The 16,226-nt window shown below is 39.9% G+C and overlaps 1 protein-coding gene across 1 annotated transcript; it reads left to right on the forward strand.

Moving 5' to 3' along the window:
- Nucleotides 1–1,381: 1,381 nt before the first annotated feature.
- Nucleotides 1,382–15,053, forward strand: LOC109984159 (basic helix-loop-helix transcription factor scleraxis). The gene is made up of 3 exons (XM_020634195.3): nt 1,382–2,393; nt 2,682–2,898; nt 13,657–15,053. The coding sequence occupies exons 1-3, from the start codon at nt 2,008–2,010 to the stop codon at nt 13,693–13,695; spliced, it is 642 nt and encodes a 213-aa protein (XP_020489851.1). The 5' UTR covers nt 1,382–2,007; the 3' UTR covers nt 13,696–15,053.
- The last annotated feature ends 1,173 nt before the right edge of the window (nt 15,054–16,226 follow it).

Below are 16,226 nucleotides of genomic sequence, written 5' to 3' on the forward strand. Positions count from 1 at the left end.
AATATTGAAGGCAAAAGATGTCAAGAGCAAAAAAAAAATACAATAAAAAACATGAGCACTACTCAGTCTTCAAGTCCCCTTTGAGAGAGAACATACACTGATTCATAAGAGCAGAATTGGATCTGCGGGTGAAGGATGACAGAGTCTTGAGATAATTTTAGCATCATTGTGGACATTTAGTGGAAAGTAGAGACTGACAAGTTGAAAAGATCGAAGCCAACCCAGAGCAGATCTTCTCCTGCTTAATGTACTGTAACCTGGGAAAAGTCTCTCACACCCTTTTTTATTCACATTGAAAATCAAACTACAGTAACAGTAAGGTGTTTTTTTTGTTTCACTTAACTTGCACATGAGGAGAACCAGCAGTTATTAGAGTCTTTTATCTTTATTTTGTTTTTTATCTTTATGCAAAAATGAATTGGCTAAACAAATAAATTACATTTGTCTGAAATGTTTTGAGCAATTGTGGCAGAGTAAGTATATTAGACATTAATTTGGTGCCATTTGTAAAAATAACTACTGTGATTAATGTTTAGATGGCAGCATCTTTAGATTAAATGCAGGGTTGGTCATTTTCTCCAGATACACTTTTAAGATTTTTGTTGAAATTGTCTTTATGTCCTGACAGACCTTTGACCAATGTCTGCCACGAGGTACCAATCTGATGAACCAATCACACGCCTCCATGTCTCCCTGCTCGCTCTCTAACCCATGCATGCACAAGTCCACACTCAAAGCATGAGCTGAAGTCTGCTTCTGGACCAATGGTGCTTGTACATGTAAGTGAGGGGGCGTGGCTTTTGAGGGAGCATAGAGGGGAGGAGGTGGGTGCAGACGGAGCTCTGAGGGAATGCTTCTTTCATAATCATGCGAGTTTTAGATAATGACCAACCCTGCCTTTAAGTATGGACATTTGTCTAAAATGATACTCAGATAATCATAATAATGTGTGCTCATATTTTTGTAGGATTGATTTATACCATCAACTAAAAACGAAAAGATCAGAAAAGTATATGAAAATTGTAGATTAAGCTACTTTTGATGAAAGAAACGGGTCTTTAAAGAATCAAAAACTAGATTCAAGTTTAGTTCAGTGTCTGATGTTTGATATTTGTCAATATGTATACTGTATTCATATCAGCAATGTGTGTCACCAAACCCACCAAGCACAAGAGGATGATGCAGCTTCTGTATTACGTTGAGTTTCCCTTTAAACACATCAGTGTGCAGCCAAAACAAACTGCTGGTGATGGTTCGCCTCTTGCCTCCGGTCTCTCTGGCCTGCTCCTCGACAGCAGCCGAGGGACCCTCAGTGCTCAGAGGGAGGAGCGGACAAGTCCTCCGGCCCTCCCACCAGCTATAAGACCTGAGGCAGACGGAAACACTCAGACAGCAGGCACACGTGGAGCAAAGAGGCAGAAAGACAGAGAGAGAGAGAGAGAGAAGAACGTAAAGAAGCAGAGAGAGGCTGAAGGAGAGAAAGAGAGTGACAAACTTCTGCAACAGCGGAGGGGTTTTGGGATTAAAACAAAGACAAATATAGACACAAAGGACAAGGACAGACATTTTGAGAAGTGATAGAGGACAATTCATTTTGCTGCAACATGCCACTTTGATTTGTCTTTCTTTCAAAGGATTAACTGAGAGAAGATCTGACCTTTGGAATGTGAACTGTTTTGAGTAAACCAGGAGAGAAAAACAGACGTGGAACCTGCAGCCACCTGAGACCCAGCAGCTCTGAGGACGGGTTGCTCTTGATTATTGTCTAAGGATCGACTTCATGACAGGTTAAACTGAGCCTTTTTTTTAATTTCTGATTCACCTGCCTCTATCAACTTTTGGAAAAACAAAGTGGTGTAAAGTCGCAGGAGTAGAGTTGACAAACTTTAGTTAGCATCACAGAAAAAAAAAAGAAGCAAAGCACTTCTGATAACAACTTTTAAGCTTCTTCTAGCCCAGTTGCATCTCTTAAGAAGATCAAGATCTATAAGAGCATCTATAGCAAAGATGACCTTCGCGATGCTGCGCACAGCGCCTCCTGCAGGCCGCTTCTTGTACGGCGACATCGCCCTCCTCTCCGAAGATGACGACGAGAACGGCAGCGAGGGATCGGGCTCAGAGGAACGTGCCAACAACCCCTCCAACTCCGGCACTTATCGCCTGTCCTCCTCGCCATCTGCCTTTCACATCAAGATGAACAGGAAGAGGAAGCTGTGCGCATCAGGGGTAGACATGGCGGCCATGATAGAGAGGCTCGTACCCCCGGGCTCTTCTCCCCCCGGTGAGGGTCGCCAGAGGACGGCAGCAAATGCTCGGGAGAGGGATCGAACCAATTCTGTCAACACAGCATTCACAGCACTGAGGACGCTCATCCCCACCGAGCCCGCAGACAGGTACAGAGAAAACAAAACGTTTTGTCCTCATTACCTGGGGAACAAGAAAGTATCTCTAGACAACAGGTGACATACAAACAATCAGAATGTTTCAGGAGGGGCGATGGCATTTTAAATATGAGTGAATATTTCTTATAATAGATATTTAATAGAGTTAGTTTTTCTTCATTGAAACTTAAGTACTGTATGAAAATTTAATTCATAATCTTTCTCTTCATTTTTTTCATACGCTATAGAAGTGTTACCTTTGTATTTATAATGAATATTATTTTCTCTTTTGGTGAACAGGAAGCTGTCAAAGATTGAGACGCTACGTTTGGCGAGCAGCTACATCAGCCATCTGGGGAACGTGCTGCTCCTGGGCGAGGGTCTCCACGACGGACAGCCGTGCCACGCTCCCTCACCGCCGTTCTTCCACGTTAACTCCTCCCCCAGCCGAGGATCCGACCAATCAGCTCAGCCGAAGCACATCTGTACTTTCTGTCTCAGCAACCAGAGAAAAATGGTGAGCAGACCCGAGTTATTAATCAACAAGCAGGAAAAAAAGTTAAAAAAAACAAAATCTGACACGGAAACGTTTTCAGCTGAAGAGCTCAAACAAAATTATAAAAAAATCACTAATTACAATAAAATGTCTACACTTTTCAGTTTTCTACAAAAATACTATACACACATTAAATGAGAGCTTTATCCAGCTTTAAAGAATAGAAAAAAAGCTGTTCAATCTGTGGAGTGAAGCCACTTTTGGGAAAGTGCTTTGAGGTCAATGTGGTGTTTAAAGCTGACCTGAGATCAGTGACTGTGCCTATAAACCTGATTGGCCCTGAGGGACATTAAAAGCAGAGCGTCTTTAAAGTCCTCTTCTGGGGGTGAAGGACTTAGTGTTATTGTTCTGTTGGGGGTTCGTTTTACTCGAGCAGGTGGCTTGAAAGTTGAAGGCGCTCTCTTAAACTCTTTCAACGTTTTAGCAAAGAGAAGTAATTGTTTTTGTGTGACTTAGAGAGGGCCGAGTAGGGAGGTACAAACGATATGCTCACATATCTCTACATTACAACGACATGATTTAAAACAGGGTAAGATATAAAATCATCCAACCAAACAGTGCTTTTTTTCCTCTTTCTTTTTTAAAATAAGAATTTGAAGTTTACAGGGGTATTTACACAGTTAGATTTATGACAAGACGACCATAAAATCCTTCCAAAACCATGTGTGTAATTTGAAGATTGTGTTGACGTCAGTTGGAATATGAAAGGTTTTAATCACGACGGCTGAAGAACAAACATGAGTGACCAACTTTGTTCCACTGAAACTGGAAGTCACAAAAAAAAAAAACAAAGTGTCAAATTCTCTTTTTACATCTTAACCGAGGAGTGAGGAGTTTCTTGCTGGTTATTAAACATACTGAAATAAATAATGTTTGTTTATGTGACCTATAGAAGAACATGAGACACAAGAGAGAGGATTATTTCTATGAACTTATGACTGTTACTTCTGTCAGATCCAGACAAAGACGAGTATTTATTTACACTTTCCCCTGAGAAGAGGGAATAGTGAATAGAACTTCACAAAGTTAAAAGGAAGGATGAGGAAATATATATATAACGTATTTACAAATCAGCATAAGCAAAAATACAAGCTGTACTGCCCACTGTCCACAGGGGTCGCCAAAACCAAAATAAAATAAAAATTCCTCAGATTCCAAACTTCAAATAGGAAGAACAATCTTCCAAAAGCACTTTAAGATGTTTTTGTACCTATACATACAACAAATACTTAACAATTCAGACCTATAATTAACATTTCAGACACTGATTGTGTTTAGGAAGCAGAACAAATACGTAGGCCTATCAGTTAAATTGCTTCTTTAGAATCAAGAGCTCCATCGTTTTGTATCTGTTGTGACATTTTTTCCATCCTTCCCCTAAGTCTCTACGGTCATAAAGTCTGCACCTTAATAGAGATAAAGTTTAGAAGAGCTTAAGATTATAGAGAAACTGGTTTGATTGATTCACAGGATATCAACATCATTAGGAACACTCTTCCATCTGATGAGAAACAATCAGCTGATCAAGTCAATTCGTGCTGTAGGCCTCCAGTTCAACTTCAACAAACACCAACAGCACACTCAGACGATGATAGAGAGGTGACGTCCTTTTAACCCCCCACCTCCATACCCCACCCCTCAAACCCAGCCGCTGCCCATTTAGCAGGATTTATGGGTGAGGAGCTGACATCTGGCAGACTCCCCCGTTACCCCAGCAGTGTGTGAAAGCTAATACCCTCCTCAGTGTCTAAACCCTGAGACCCTCTAGCTGGGGGATAACCTGAGTCTCAGCAGTGTGAGACTCCCCCCCCCTCCACACACTCGCTACCTCCTTTATAAGTGAAAGCCTAGACGTCCGCAGAGTCTGAAACCCAGACACCCTCGGCTCACATCCTCAGTGTCTCCTTTTCTTTCTCATCACTTCTTCACTTCTTTTTTTCGTCTTCCTCATGTATACCTCACACACTCCTTATTCTGTTTCCCTCCCTCCTCCTCCCTGCTCCTCTCGTTCCCCCTCGTCTCCCTCGTCTCTCTGCGTATCGATCAGCCGGGTGGAGGTCAGAGCTGTCAGTAGGAGCTGTGTAATATTATCTGCTGCTGTCAGCTCTCTGCTGCAGACACAGGACTGACCTGTAACTGCATGCTGGGTAGAAACCTATTTTGAAACTTTCTCATGTCAAAACCTTCACTTGTAGACACTCTGACTCTGACCTCATGTCAGTTACATGATGCTGTTTCCCATTAAGCCCAACAGTGAGCACCATTCACTGTTGTGTATATTGTATTTCTTCTCTCATATAATATAACAGATTTTCATGTAACCAGATTTTGAAACCTGAAAACCATGCTAGTAAAATCCAAATATTAAAAACTCTCTTGAAAAATTACAAGTCCAAGGCACCCACTTTTGGGGAAATTATTGTTTTTAATTACATAAAGATCTCAAAAACCTCTCGCACTTTGTCTGCAATGCAAAAAAAATGACTGAGGCTTTTAAGTATTCTTAAAGGTTTGTTACTTTTTGATTCTATTAATCCTAAAAATATCGGAGATTGTGTCTTTAAAAATAACCTTATAATATTTACCAGATAACCCAAATGAAAGTCATTGTTTTACTTTCTGTTGACTGATTTTTCTACAGGCTACAAAAAAAGCACCGATCAGGAGAAATAAGACAAGAAATAAAAATATTCATAGCTTTTATTTTTGATCGCGTTTGTATAAAAGGAGCATGAGCCGCTTTACATTTTGTGTGATTTTTTACAAAACTATTACAACTTTAGCATTTGTCCAAGCCTTGTGTCGTTATAATGAATTTGCTTTATGATCCATCATCATCCACTTAAATGTGATTTCATATTAATACATTTTACAAACACACATTAATCTTTCAGTGGCTTATGAAAACAAATGCTCAGTATATTCCCTGGAAAGCTCAAAAAGGAGGATTGATAGTGTATAGTGTAGGGACATTCACATTCTGAGCTCCTGGTAGTTTTTAGGGCGGCACTATGATGTTAATGTGACTGACTCAGAGTAAGCTATAATGCACATATAAACAAAAGTGAAGGGAAATATTAATGAGTGCAAGAGTTTTGATAAGTGCTTTGTTTTTGAAGTTGTTGGGCTGCAATAGAAAAATAATGAATTATACAGGTTTTTTTTAGAAGTCAACTATGCTTGTTGACGATATCAATTGTTAGTCTTTTGTTGTCAATTTATGGTATTTGATGGAAACATGGAAATCTAGTATATCCCCAGACTTTTTTTTTCCCTGGCTCACCTGGCATGTAAATGGTTAACTGTTGATTGACAGCACCTGACGGGATTTCATTTTCCCTGGAAAAGTGGCCGTGCAGAGGGTTTAAGTGGGCTAAAGGGCAGAGCCAGTGCTGTGATTACAGGGAGGAAACGATTGTGGAGGTAAAACGAGACTTTGTGCACTCTTTGTATGTTTTTATGCTCATTGAGGTTCATCACAGCTGTCAGCTCCGCTTAGAGCCGCTGCTACAATTATGCTTATTTCCAGTGCTGGAGAGGGTGAAAGTGAGAAAAGTATACGCTCATTTCCTCTTATTATGTGTCCATACAGTATAACGGTTTCAAAACAAACAGTGTGTTAGTAATGACTACTGCAACGAGAGGGGGAATTACATATTCAGAGCAATACTGATGGGATTTCATTATGTGGGACTTCATACACAGGAATTAAAGACGTGCTTTGCCCAAATGAACAAATTCCAAGACGCACATGTTCCCTTTAGATTGTTTTTGTTTCGGAGAACATGTGTAGAGGTCTGAAGATCAGTGAAAATCTCCTCAGTGTGAGCCTCAATCACAATACATTGTTTTCTGTTTTCTGGTATTACCATTTAAAGAGTTTTGCTGCTCAGGTTCAGCGGGAGATCCCACTGCATATCTATTACTTTGCACTACTGTAAGATATTCTTCATCCTCTTTAGTTCTCAGCTCTGTAGCCACACACTGAGGAACATTTCTACTCCCTATCTTTTGATCTGATTCCAAGCTATTCCTCTTTTTTTCCACATATGTCCTGACAAATTTTCAAAAAGCATTTGTGGGACAGAGCAGCAGCAGCTGGCAGGGATACATTGGCGTGCAGCCTGTGCTTGTGATAGTAGCAGTAAAAAAAAAAACAGGGAGTCTCCTGATGGATCCATCTGTGAATGAGATGTTCAGGACTGAGGATGGAGGATTAAGGTGAGCAGAGGGCTGCTGAAATCCCTGCGCTGTCGGGTTGATTGATGCAGATATCCTGTGCAGCCCTCTGCTTCTGCTGATCGTTGCAACTGTCAGGTGCCTGGACTGAGCCTACTGAAAACCTACGTTATCACTGCTTTCTAAATCATTCTGGAGTTATTATGTCCTGTATCTCTTCTAGAAACTACAAGCATCTTTAGTGCTGTGAATACATATTAATTTGTGCTTCAGTGTGCTTAGGTCAGCAAGAATCTCTTTAATGCTGCTGAACAACACTGGGAAAGGTTTGTTCAGCTATCTAACATAAGGTGAAACAAAAAGCTCTTCTAAGATAGATTTTTTTGTTTTTTGTTGTCGGTAGTCTGCAGCGCCTGACACATTTTTACAGCTTCCTCTGCAACTCTGTCTTATTTCTTTTGGCCCGACACAGGCAAAGGGTCAATTCCGTCCGATGACAAACGTAAACAGAGACGTTGATTCATCTCCCAGTAGCGGCAATCAATCTGAATTTTTTCCCCCTCAAAGCTGGATGTGACAAGTCCACACATTTTCCAATCGAGAAAATTTAAAGAAGCTCGTTTGTACAAATTTAAGGAGTATTTATAGGTTTGGAAACAAAATAAAAAAATGTGCAAAAATATGACAGAAATGATTTGTATTATGTGGCAGCTGTGAAAGGACTATTGTTGCTTTGATATGGTCAAATTTAGTTGAGTTTACAAGAATTTTAAGGCACAACTCTGATTTAATTACAACTCCAGGAATGTTATTTATTTGGAATTTCTAGAAATGAAAAACGGAATGTGTAATTTCGCCGCACAGTGCAGAAGGGTTGGACGCTCCTAATTTCACAAAGAGCGTTTATTTTCATCTCAGGCTGCAGTAAAACTTTTATACATGAAGATTTTTGTGTGTGGCTGGAAAGCAGGGCGTATGGAAAGACAGTGGCACTAAAACTGCACTGTGTTATTGGAAACTGACTTATCTGTACTGGAGTGTGTTGTGTGTGTGTGTGTGTGTGTGTGTGTGTGTGTGTGTGTGTGTGTGTGTGTGTGTGTGTGTGTGTGTGTGTGTGTGTGTGTGTGTGTGAGGCTAAATGAGTGGTTATTTGATCTGTATGTGTTTGTTACTTTGAGATGGATGTGAGTGACATAGAGGGGCTTTTTTACATACAGTAACACGCTCCTACACACACACACACACACACACACACCCACACACACACACACACACACATACACAAATTGGCGGGTTCTCTGTGTCTGGAAGTCGTTGGCGGTGCAGAGTGGAGCAACAAATGAGCTAATTGTTCTGTAAATGATTTATTCTCTGCTGAGGCCTGTTCAGCCAGTGTTTAATTCGGCTGCTGCTATTAGAAACACATTGACAACGGTCTTTGATGGTAATGTTAAAGAAACCACTCTCTGTGAAACGCCCTGGCTGCTCACACACACACACACACACACACACACACACACACACACACACACTATTTACACACACATACAGAAATACAGTGCACCACACTCAGAGAGACTTTTATCAAAAGCGTTTCACTCCACCTCTTCTATTTTTTCTCTTCCTCGACCAGACGGCACTTCATTGCGTCTTTCTAGACACCCCCCCCCCTAAAAAAAAAAATTCTCATATATGATTACTCACTTAAGGAGCCCTGGATCACGACAGAGCTTTCAACACTTTCTGAACTAATGGTGTGCAGGAAGTAGTGGAAACAGAGATGGAGAAGGGGCGAAAAAGAGGCAGAGAAATATCCAACGACTCAGCGGGATAATCAACTTAGCCATTTATCCTCCGGTTTGGACAGTTGCTTTTAAGACTGCACCGAAGTTACACTTTGCCTCTTTATAGAGATGAAATGAAGCATGCACCTTAAGAGAGCTTAAATGCACAGATAGGACATATGCAATAGCAAAGTAATGGTCTGCGGTTTCTACAGACGTTCGGTTATTAGTCTGTTTGCAGTGGAAAAAAGCTTTACGTCATTTGTGTGCATGAAAGTAGACGTTTCAAGGTCAGAGATGAAAACTAAATTACCCTCATTTACTGATAAAATGCTGCATGCTGCTGACTGGAGTTAACGTTTTGTGCACAGCCTGTTTGCTTCTCATTCAAGCTATGCTAATGAGGTGCATCGAAGGCAGCTTTATACACAGCGAGAGAGATTTTTAAAATATTCTTACCCACGTTCTGTGTGTGTGTGTGTGTGTGTGTGTGTGTGTTTTTGTCTGCATGTGTGTGTGTCTACCCTGGCTCTGTGTATGACGTGAGGCTTCATGCATGGACCTGTCTGTATATTTTCAGCACAGATGGAAGCAGTTAAACTCTAATTTAACACCAACAGAAGAAGTCAGCTCAGATAACTAACAAAATCTATTAGCAAAACTATCATTCTGTTGTCATTTGGTCCGTGGGGAGAAAGCTGCTCGCAGAAGAAATTCAAACAAAAACACAGAGAGGCGAGCCAGGCTAAGGACAAAACTAACAGAAATCTAAAACACAGAGAAAAGCAGGATTTGGATGTTAAAATAAGCAGTTTCTTTAGTAAATACCTACTGAAGCTAATGCCTTATTGGGTGACCATCTGAGCACTGATGATAAAGTGCTTTCTGGTGCGTAACGCAGCAGAATGAAGTCATCGCAGACTGCTCTAAATGAAGTGGACTGGAGTCATTATAAGCAATTCAAAATGTGGGAATAATTAAATGTATGTGTGAATTACATCTGATTAGTCAATCTTAGATTCATCGTGTTTTTCAGAAGCCATCAGGATACTTATGAACAAACCACAGTGAACATGAAGTACATGTGTGATGTCTCCAAACCACATGAATGTGACTGTGGCTTCTTTGGTTTGTTTGTTAGCTTCATTAAAAACTTTATTATCACACTCTTTTTATGTACGTCTATAATCTTATAGTTAATCTTCTAATTGATTATCATTTATGAGGGTCATTTCAGCTTCTAAGAGACACAAGAGAGAACTGACTCAGATTCACATATTTTCACTCAATAAACTAAAGGGATATTACCAGTTTTCATTTCACGGTTGAATAGCAATCTTCCTATATGGTTGTCGGGGCCAGTACCCGAGTGGAACAACTTTTTCCAACCGGTCGTTCTTCTCTTCACGCGGCCAGAAACTAAATTAGATGTTTATATTTGACAGGACGGCTTAACGCAGGAAAAGTGAGAGAGAGAGAGAGAGAGAGAGAGAGAGAGAGAGAGAGAGAGAGAGAGAGAGAGAGAGAGAGAGAGAGAGAGCATGGAAAAGCATTTAGTTATAGGTTAAAGAACAGTCCAGAGAAAAACAAACTGAGAGTTTGAATTTGAATTTGAAGAGTTGATAAGATGATGCTTAGAAAGTGTTTACAGTCTTTACATTCAACTCTGATAAAAACCATATTATTCCAGCAAGGTCATATCATTATAACATATCTAAAGAAAATATCATCAGGTAATCAGATTAGTGTCAGACAAATCACCCCCCCGAGACATCAGAGGTATGTCTGCGTGTGTGTGTGAGTGTGTGTGTGGGTGTTTAGAGAAAGAAAGAGAGAGCAGAAAAGCCATCTGAGCATGTCCGATTAGTCTTCAGGAGATTGTTTTGACTACCAGGCCGCCCTTAAACCTCCCTCCGCCTGTTTTGACTGAACCAGCCACAGCTGTGTTTCTCAAACTGCTGCTCAGCGCTCACATGGGTTTCAGAGTCATTTCATGTAATTTGGTAAATAGTCCAATTGTCCTGCACAGTTTTGAAGTGAGATTTGTAATGCACCCACGTTCCTGTAACCTGCCTCTTGTATGTTATTCTCACTGATTAATACTTTCAGTTTTTAAAAGGAGCATCTAATCAGCACGGCTAAACTTGTCTCTTCCAGCTGGAGGTTTAATAGCAAGTGCACAAAGTGCTTTTACATCAAAATAAATCAAACAGCCACAACATGACTACCTCCCCCACCCCTACCCCACAATCCAAAACTAAGGTCAAATAACTATAAAAACAGGTACTGACGGACTGATGTCATTAAGAAGTCTGGCAGCATGGGTTGTTGTGTTATTAGCCAAAAGATAAAGATAAAGATAAACTTTATTGATCCCCCATGGGGGAAATTTTTTTTGTTACAACAGCTCAAGAAAACAGGAAACAGGAATATAATTATTAAAAATAACAAGAAGTTAAAACATATGTACATCAGTTAAATAAAGGGAGAAAAAATACAATAATAGAATAATACCAGGTATGTACACTTCCACTTGTGGAATGAGTCGTTAAAAGGTTGCTTATTTTCCTTACAGCATGAAAGAGATCATCAAGATCCTCAAAAAAACAAACTACATCTGTTTAGTCCTCTCTTTGTCCTGTTATTGAAAAATTGTTTTTGTTGTTGCAGTAGTTGTTGATTACATACACTTAAGTGTTTTCTGAGGAAGTTCATGTTAAAATGTAATTACAATTCTTCAGTCACTATAATTCTGAACTTGTTAGAAAAAAATTGCTTAAAAAAGGTAAGAAGACATTAGTTCTGTAAAACACTCAGTGTTTTGATGGCACTTGTAAAAAGTGATCACACACCAAAAATAGGCAGAAAGTTGATTAATGATCGAGCGCTAATGTAGGGAAATGTTGACTGTAACACAAAGTTTAACCTGTAAAAACTTTTTTTCCCCCAGTTTTTTATAAGTGCACACTTAAGGTGCAAATAAACCCCCAATAGCTGTTATTGTTTCAGAAGTATTTATGCTTCTTTACTTGTGTCAGACATCGTCACATAACCTGCATACAAAGTGAGCGCCAAACAAAAGAATGAAACGAGAAATTAAATCTAGCTGTAAACACTCAAAGAGGTCTTCTACCTGCAATATACATCAAATAAAGTGGTGCGCACGTTGCCAAGAACAAAATGTAATGGTTGAATTCTTAATAACATCAATATGAGAGTAATGCTCTGCTCTCCGTCCAGCTGGAGGAAGTATTGACACTGTTTGTTTATGTGTCTGCTCACACAAACCATCAATCAGTGGGAGGACTGATTCCTGTCCAGATCTTATGATCTCATTCTCTCGTTACAGAACTGATACGCTTCCAAACACCTACCCACCTTTGGTGATGTCAGTCAAACAGATTTTTCCAAACACCTACACCTTTTGCTCCGGCTGAGAGGAAATGTGGAACAGGTGTGAGGCTGATGAGAGGAAGGCGAGGGGGGACGGGGGAAGGCGAGTGTTAGACGAGACGATATGAGAGGGGGAAGAAAAGTCAGCACAGGACTGAGGTGCACAGAAGTTGATCACTTGTTGGACTTTTTCATCCAGCACCTTTGTGTACTTTTACTACCAAATTACATTTCCTGCATTCACTTCTGAAAATGGAGAGTGAGTTTTTTTTCCACATTTGTCTACCACTATTTAGTTTTGACAGATAGGCTCATTTGAGACTGATGAGTTAATCAAACATCAACTGTGAAAAATAATAAGAAAGACGAGGATGGCTTGGGTTGCACATCACTCAGTGATATTTTTTTTTTATTAATCCCCTTGACAGTGGCTTGGAAAGTGAGTGGTGGATGGTCTGAGACGTGTGGAGAGCAGAGGTTAAATGTGGAGGGAAAATGTGATGTTATTTTCCTGGCCAGATAGAGAAATCTCCCCAGCAGCCAGGAAATCAAGGCCTCTGTGTCCTGATACCACTGAGAAATGAGAAACACTTGCAGGGCTGTCAAACTCTAGCTCACGATGTCGCTTTGCATCCTATTATATCATAGTTTATAGATACTTTAATTAGCTACCACAGTCATAATTAGTGTGCAGAATGTATGCTACTGTACAAGTGTGTTTGTGTGAGTTTACTGCATGCAGCCAAGGTATATTTACTTTGGTACAAATCATAGTACAAAACTAAACCAAACATACATCTGCCACATGAACATGATTATCCTTCATTTGCCCTACATTTCCCTGAAGACTGCTTTCTCACTCAAATGTTTATTTATCAAAGTCAAGGAATGTTGCCATACCTGTCAGTGTCATGTGAAAACAGTGTCATGCCATTTGGTTAACAGTTTAAACAAAGGAAAAGTAGTGAATTAAATTTTGGCGGGATCAGAAATCAGTAAAAGTACACTGTAAAAACCAAAAGGTGCAAAAATGGTTAAAAACATAACAAACTTAAGAATTTCAATCATGGAGGACATAATTCTGCCAGTAAGGGAAATATCCGTGTGCTCTTACTGCAAAAGTTTAATGAGAAGATTAATGCCATTGACATATCTTAATGAGCCAGATGGCTGTTAGCCCAAAGCTAACAAAATTCTAGCACTTTTCAAACTCACTCGTGTTATACCGCTCTTTGTTTCTTCCATATACAAAAGTGTGAAATCTTCTTGTTTATAGCAATTCTGTCAGCTAAGTTGTACTGTTCCTTCAAGATGATTTCAGTGTTGAATGCTCAGTGATGTGAGATGTTTCTCTTTCTTGCAGAACAAAGACAGAGACAGGAAGACAGCCATCAGAAGTTAACACCGAGGACACAAAGCACACAGACAAACTGCTTCACAGCGCTCTAGTTGGTTTTTAAAATATCTCCAACTTGAAGACTCATCAGACGTGTGAGGGATTCAAAGATTTTGAAGGATTTCTTAAGCACTTCCAGGACTTTTGAAGGAACTCCACCAATCATTTTTTCTTTTGTCTCTTTTTTTTATATCACTCTACAAGAACTCTTTTTTTTTTTTTTTTTTTTTTACAGTGTTTCAAATATGCTTGAAACACTCCTTTAAAGTTGAATGGTACTTTTTAAGAGCTTCCCTATGCTTATCAAGACCGTGAAGAATCTACAACAACACGTATAAGAGACTTTGTACTGTATCATTCAAAGAGTCTGAGGAACGTATGGCACATGAAAGACATATTCTTAGTCAAACAAACCTGTGTGTTATTGATGTGTAAACTGAAATATAAATGTATATTTATGTGATATAACATTATATATTGATAATATGTAATTTAACCAGCAGTCATGGCAAAATAAGAAAGGTAAAACTGTGCAAAACCCAGCACATGGCTCAATCAAAAAAAAGCATGCTGGAACTGGTGTGGTATCGGCTTATCTTTGACAATCACCTCCTGAAAATGTCATGATGCTGGGAAATAACTAAAGATGACCAATAAATGTTTTTTATATCTGGGAGTTAAATGATTTAATGTAATGTCTAAAAGTTGCTTTTATCACACGTTTGTTTGTTCATGTTGAAGGAAGTTTTCAAGTCCTACTAAATGGAAGATCCACAACAACTACACCTGCAGCCCACATCAACCGAACTCCTGCTTTGACTTTTGACCGTCACTCTTTCAATCTCTCTGTCTTTTATCTCTCTCACATACTCCATTTATTTTTCTCTTTCTCGGGGCATTGAGCTGACACAAAGAGAGACGGTTCAAAGATGAGACAGGAGGAGAGGGGTTTGAGGAGCAGAGGAAAGAGGAAAGAGTGAGGAAAAAAAACGAGGGGAATTGAATCTGCAGGTACGGCTGCTTGGACATCTGCCTGTGTCCCCTTGCTGTCCTCTTCTTTACCTTTACACATGCTCTTCTCCTCCGCTCCTCCTCTGCTCTTCCTCTCTTTTCCCTGGAGGGCCACTGGACCGGGTCTGGCTGGTGATGACTTTCCAGCGTGTTTGAGCTACGCACCATTTACTTTCTTCCTCTCCTCCTTTTCCTATCTATCTACGTATATATCTATCTATCTATCTATACAGATTTGTCTGAATGTATGAACTACACTCAGATGTCTTTCAAAGGTTTCCACCATCACGATCACGATCACATCCACAACCGGAAGTAAGACGAAGAAGAAAATAAACGTTCTGTGACAGAAATGGAGGTGCTTGTGAATGAAGTGGAAGGTCAGGAAGCACATAGCGTTTGTTTGCTACAGCAGTAGGGTCACAAAATAAAATCAGGTTGTAACGGACGTTTCTGCTGCATTCACGCGTCATCCTGCGGTGCTAAACTATCCTCCATTCATCATTACCCATGAGTGTTTCGATATTGTCACAGAATCCACACTGATATCTTCATATACTGCAGAGTTCTCACATCAGTCAGCAGTCAATGATTATGATGATGTGGATCTGTGGGTAAAGTTTAGTAGTTTATTGGGAAAACATAGTGAGAAGCATCGATACACATTCTACAGGCTTCAATTCACCACCTTACTGTCTGTGTCACAGCACGACCCTTACCTGTGATTATTGGCTTACATTAGAGCATGAATCACATGTTAATAATAAATTCAGTTAATATTGATAATATCTAGATTATATTTTGGAATTCATAGAGAACATGCTCTGTTTGCCCTACATTTAGAGCATGACATAATATTTGGGACTAAAAAGAACAGATACTAGTAGCAGCAGTCCTTAGAGTGACTTGCATCGTTTTACAGTAACATGCATCATTAAGAGTTACCCAGCCAAACAAGTACAGTTTGCTGACAGTATCTGTTTGATTTGTTTATGATAGCCCACGTCTTGTAGAGCTGTGTTGTATGTCCTTGACGCTGGCTCCCATGTATGTCAGTCCTTAAAACATAAAAACCATCTGACAACTTCCGATAATCAGTGTCTTGGATATGAACACAAAATTGTAAGCGTCAGAAGATTTTTAAGCCCTGTATTTCCGGCCATTTGGTTGGACTGCAGACCGACTGAGCAGACAGTGAGTATGGGTAAACCTAAGTCCATTTCCAAGAGTAAGCTTTTCACTATATGACACCTTGATTTGCCACTGAGAAACTATTAAAATAACCCGAGAAGGCGTCCAGTTGGTCCATAACTTTCTGATCAACCAGCAGTATTATTTTGTGGCGGAAGGTCTATGGATTGCTATACTGTAGCTACCGCTAGCTTACGTTTTGCCACCAGTTTGGCTCAGCCCACCAAACACATCATCGCTGTTTATAAACACAAAAATGGTCTACAGGAGAACAACATCACTGTAGTTATGAATACTAAGTTTACATTTACTGCTGACAGTGTTTTCTTGACGAT

This window comes from Labrus bergylta, chromosome 8 (assembly GCF_963930695.1).
Source record: "Labrus bergylta chromosome 8, fLabBer1.1, whole genome shotgun sequence".
Classification (NCBI taxonomy): Eukaryota; Metazoa; Chordata; class Actinopteri; order Labriformes; family Labridae; genus Labrus; species Labrus bergylta.

What these genes read in the sequence shown, in the direction of transcription:
- LOC109984159 (XM_020634195.3), top strand. Translation starts at nt 2,008, where the DNA reads ATGACCTTCGCGATGCTGCGCACAGCGCCTCCTGCAGGCCGCTTCTTG. An exon ending in CCCACCGAGCCCGCAGACAG is followed by an intron (nt 2,394 to 2,681) that starts GTACAGAGAAAA and finishes TTTGGTGAACAG; the next exon opens with GAAGCTGTCAAAGATTGAGA. An exon ending in TCAGCAACCAGAGAAAAATG is followed by an intron (nt 2,899 to 13,656) that starts GTGAGCAGACCC and finishes TCTTTCTTGCAG; the next exon opens with AACAAAGACAGAGACAGGAA.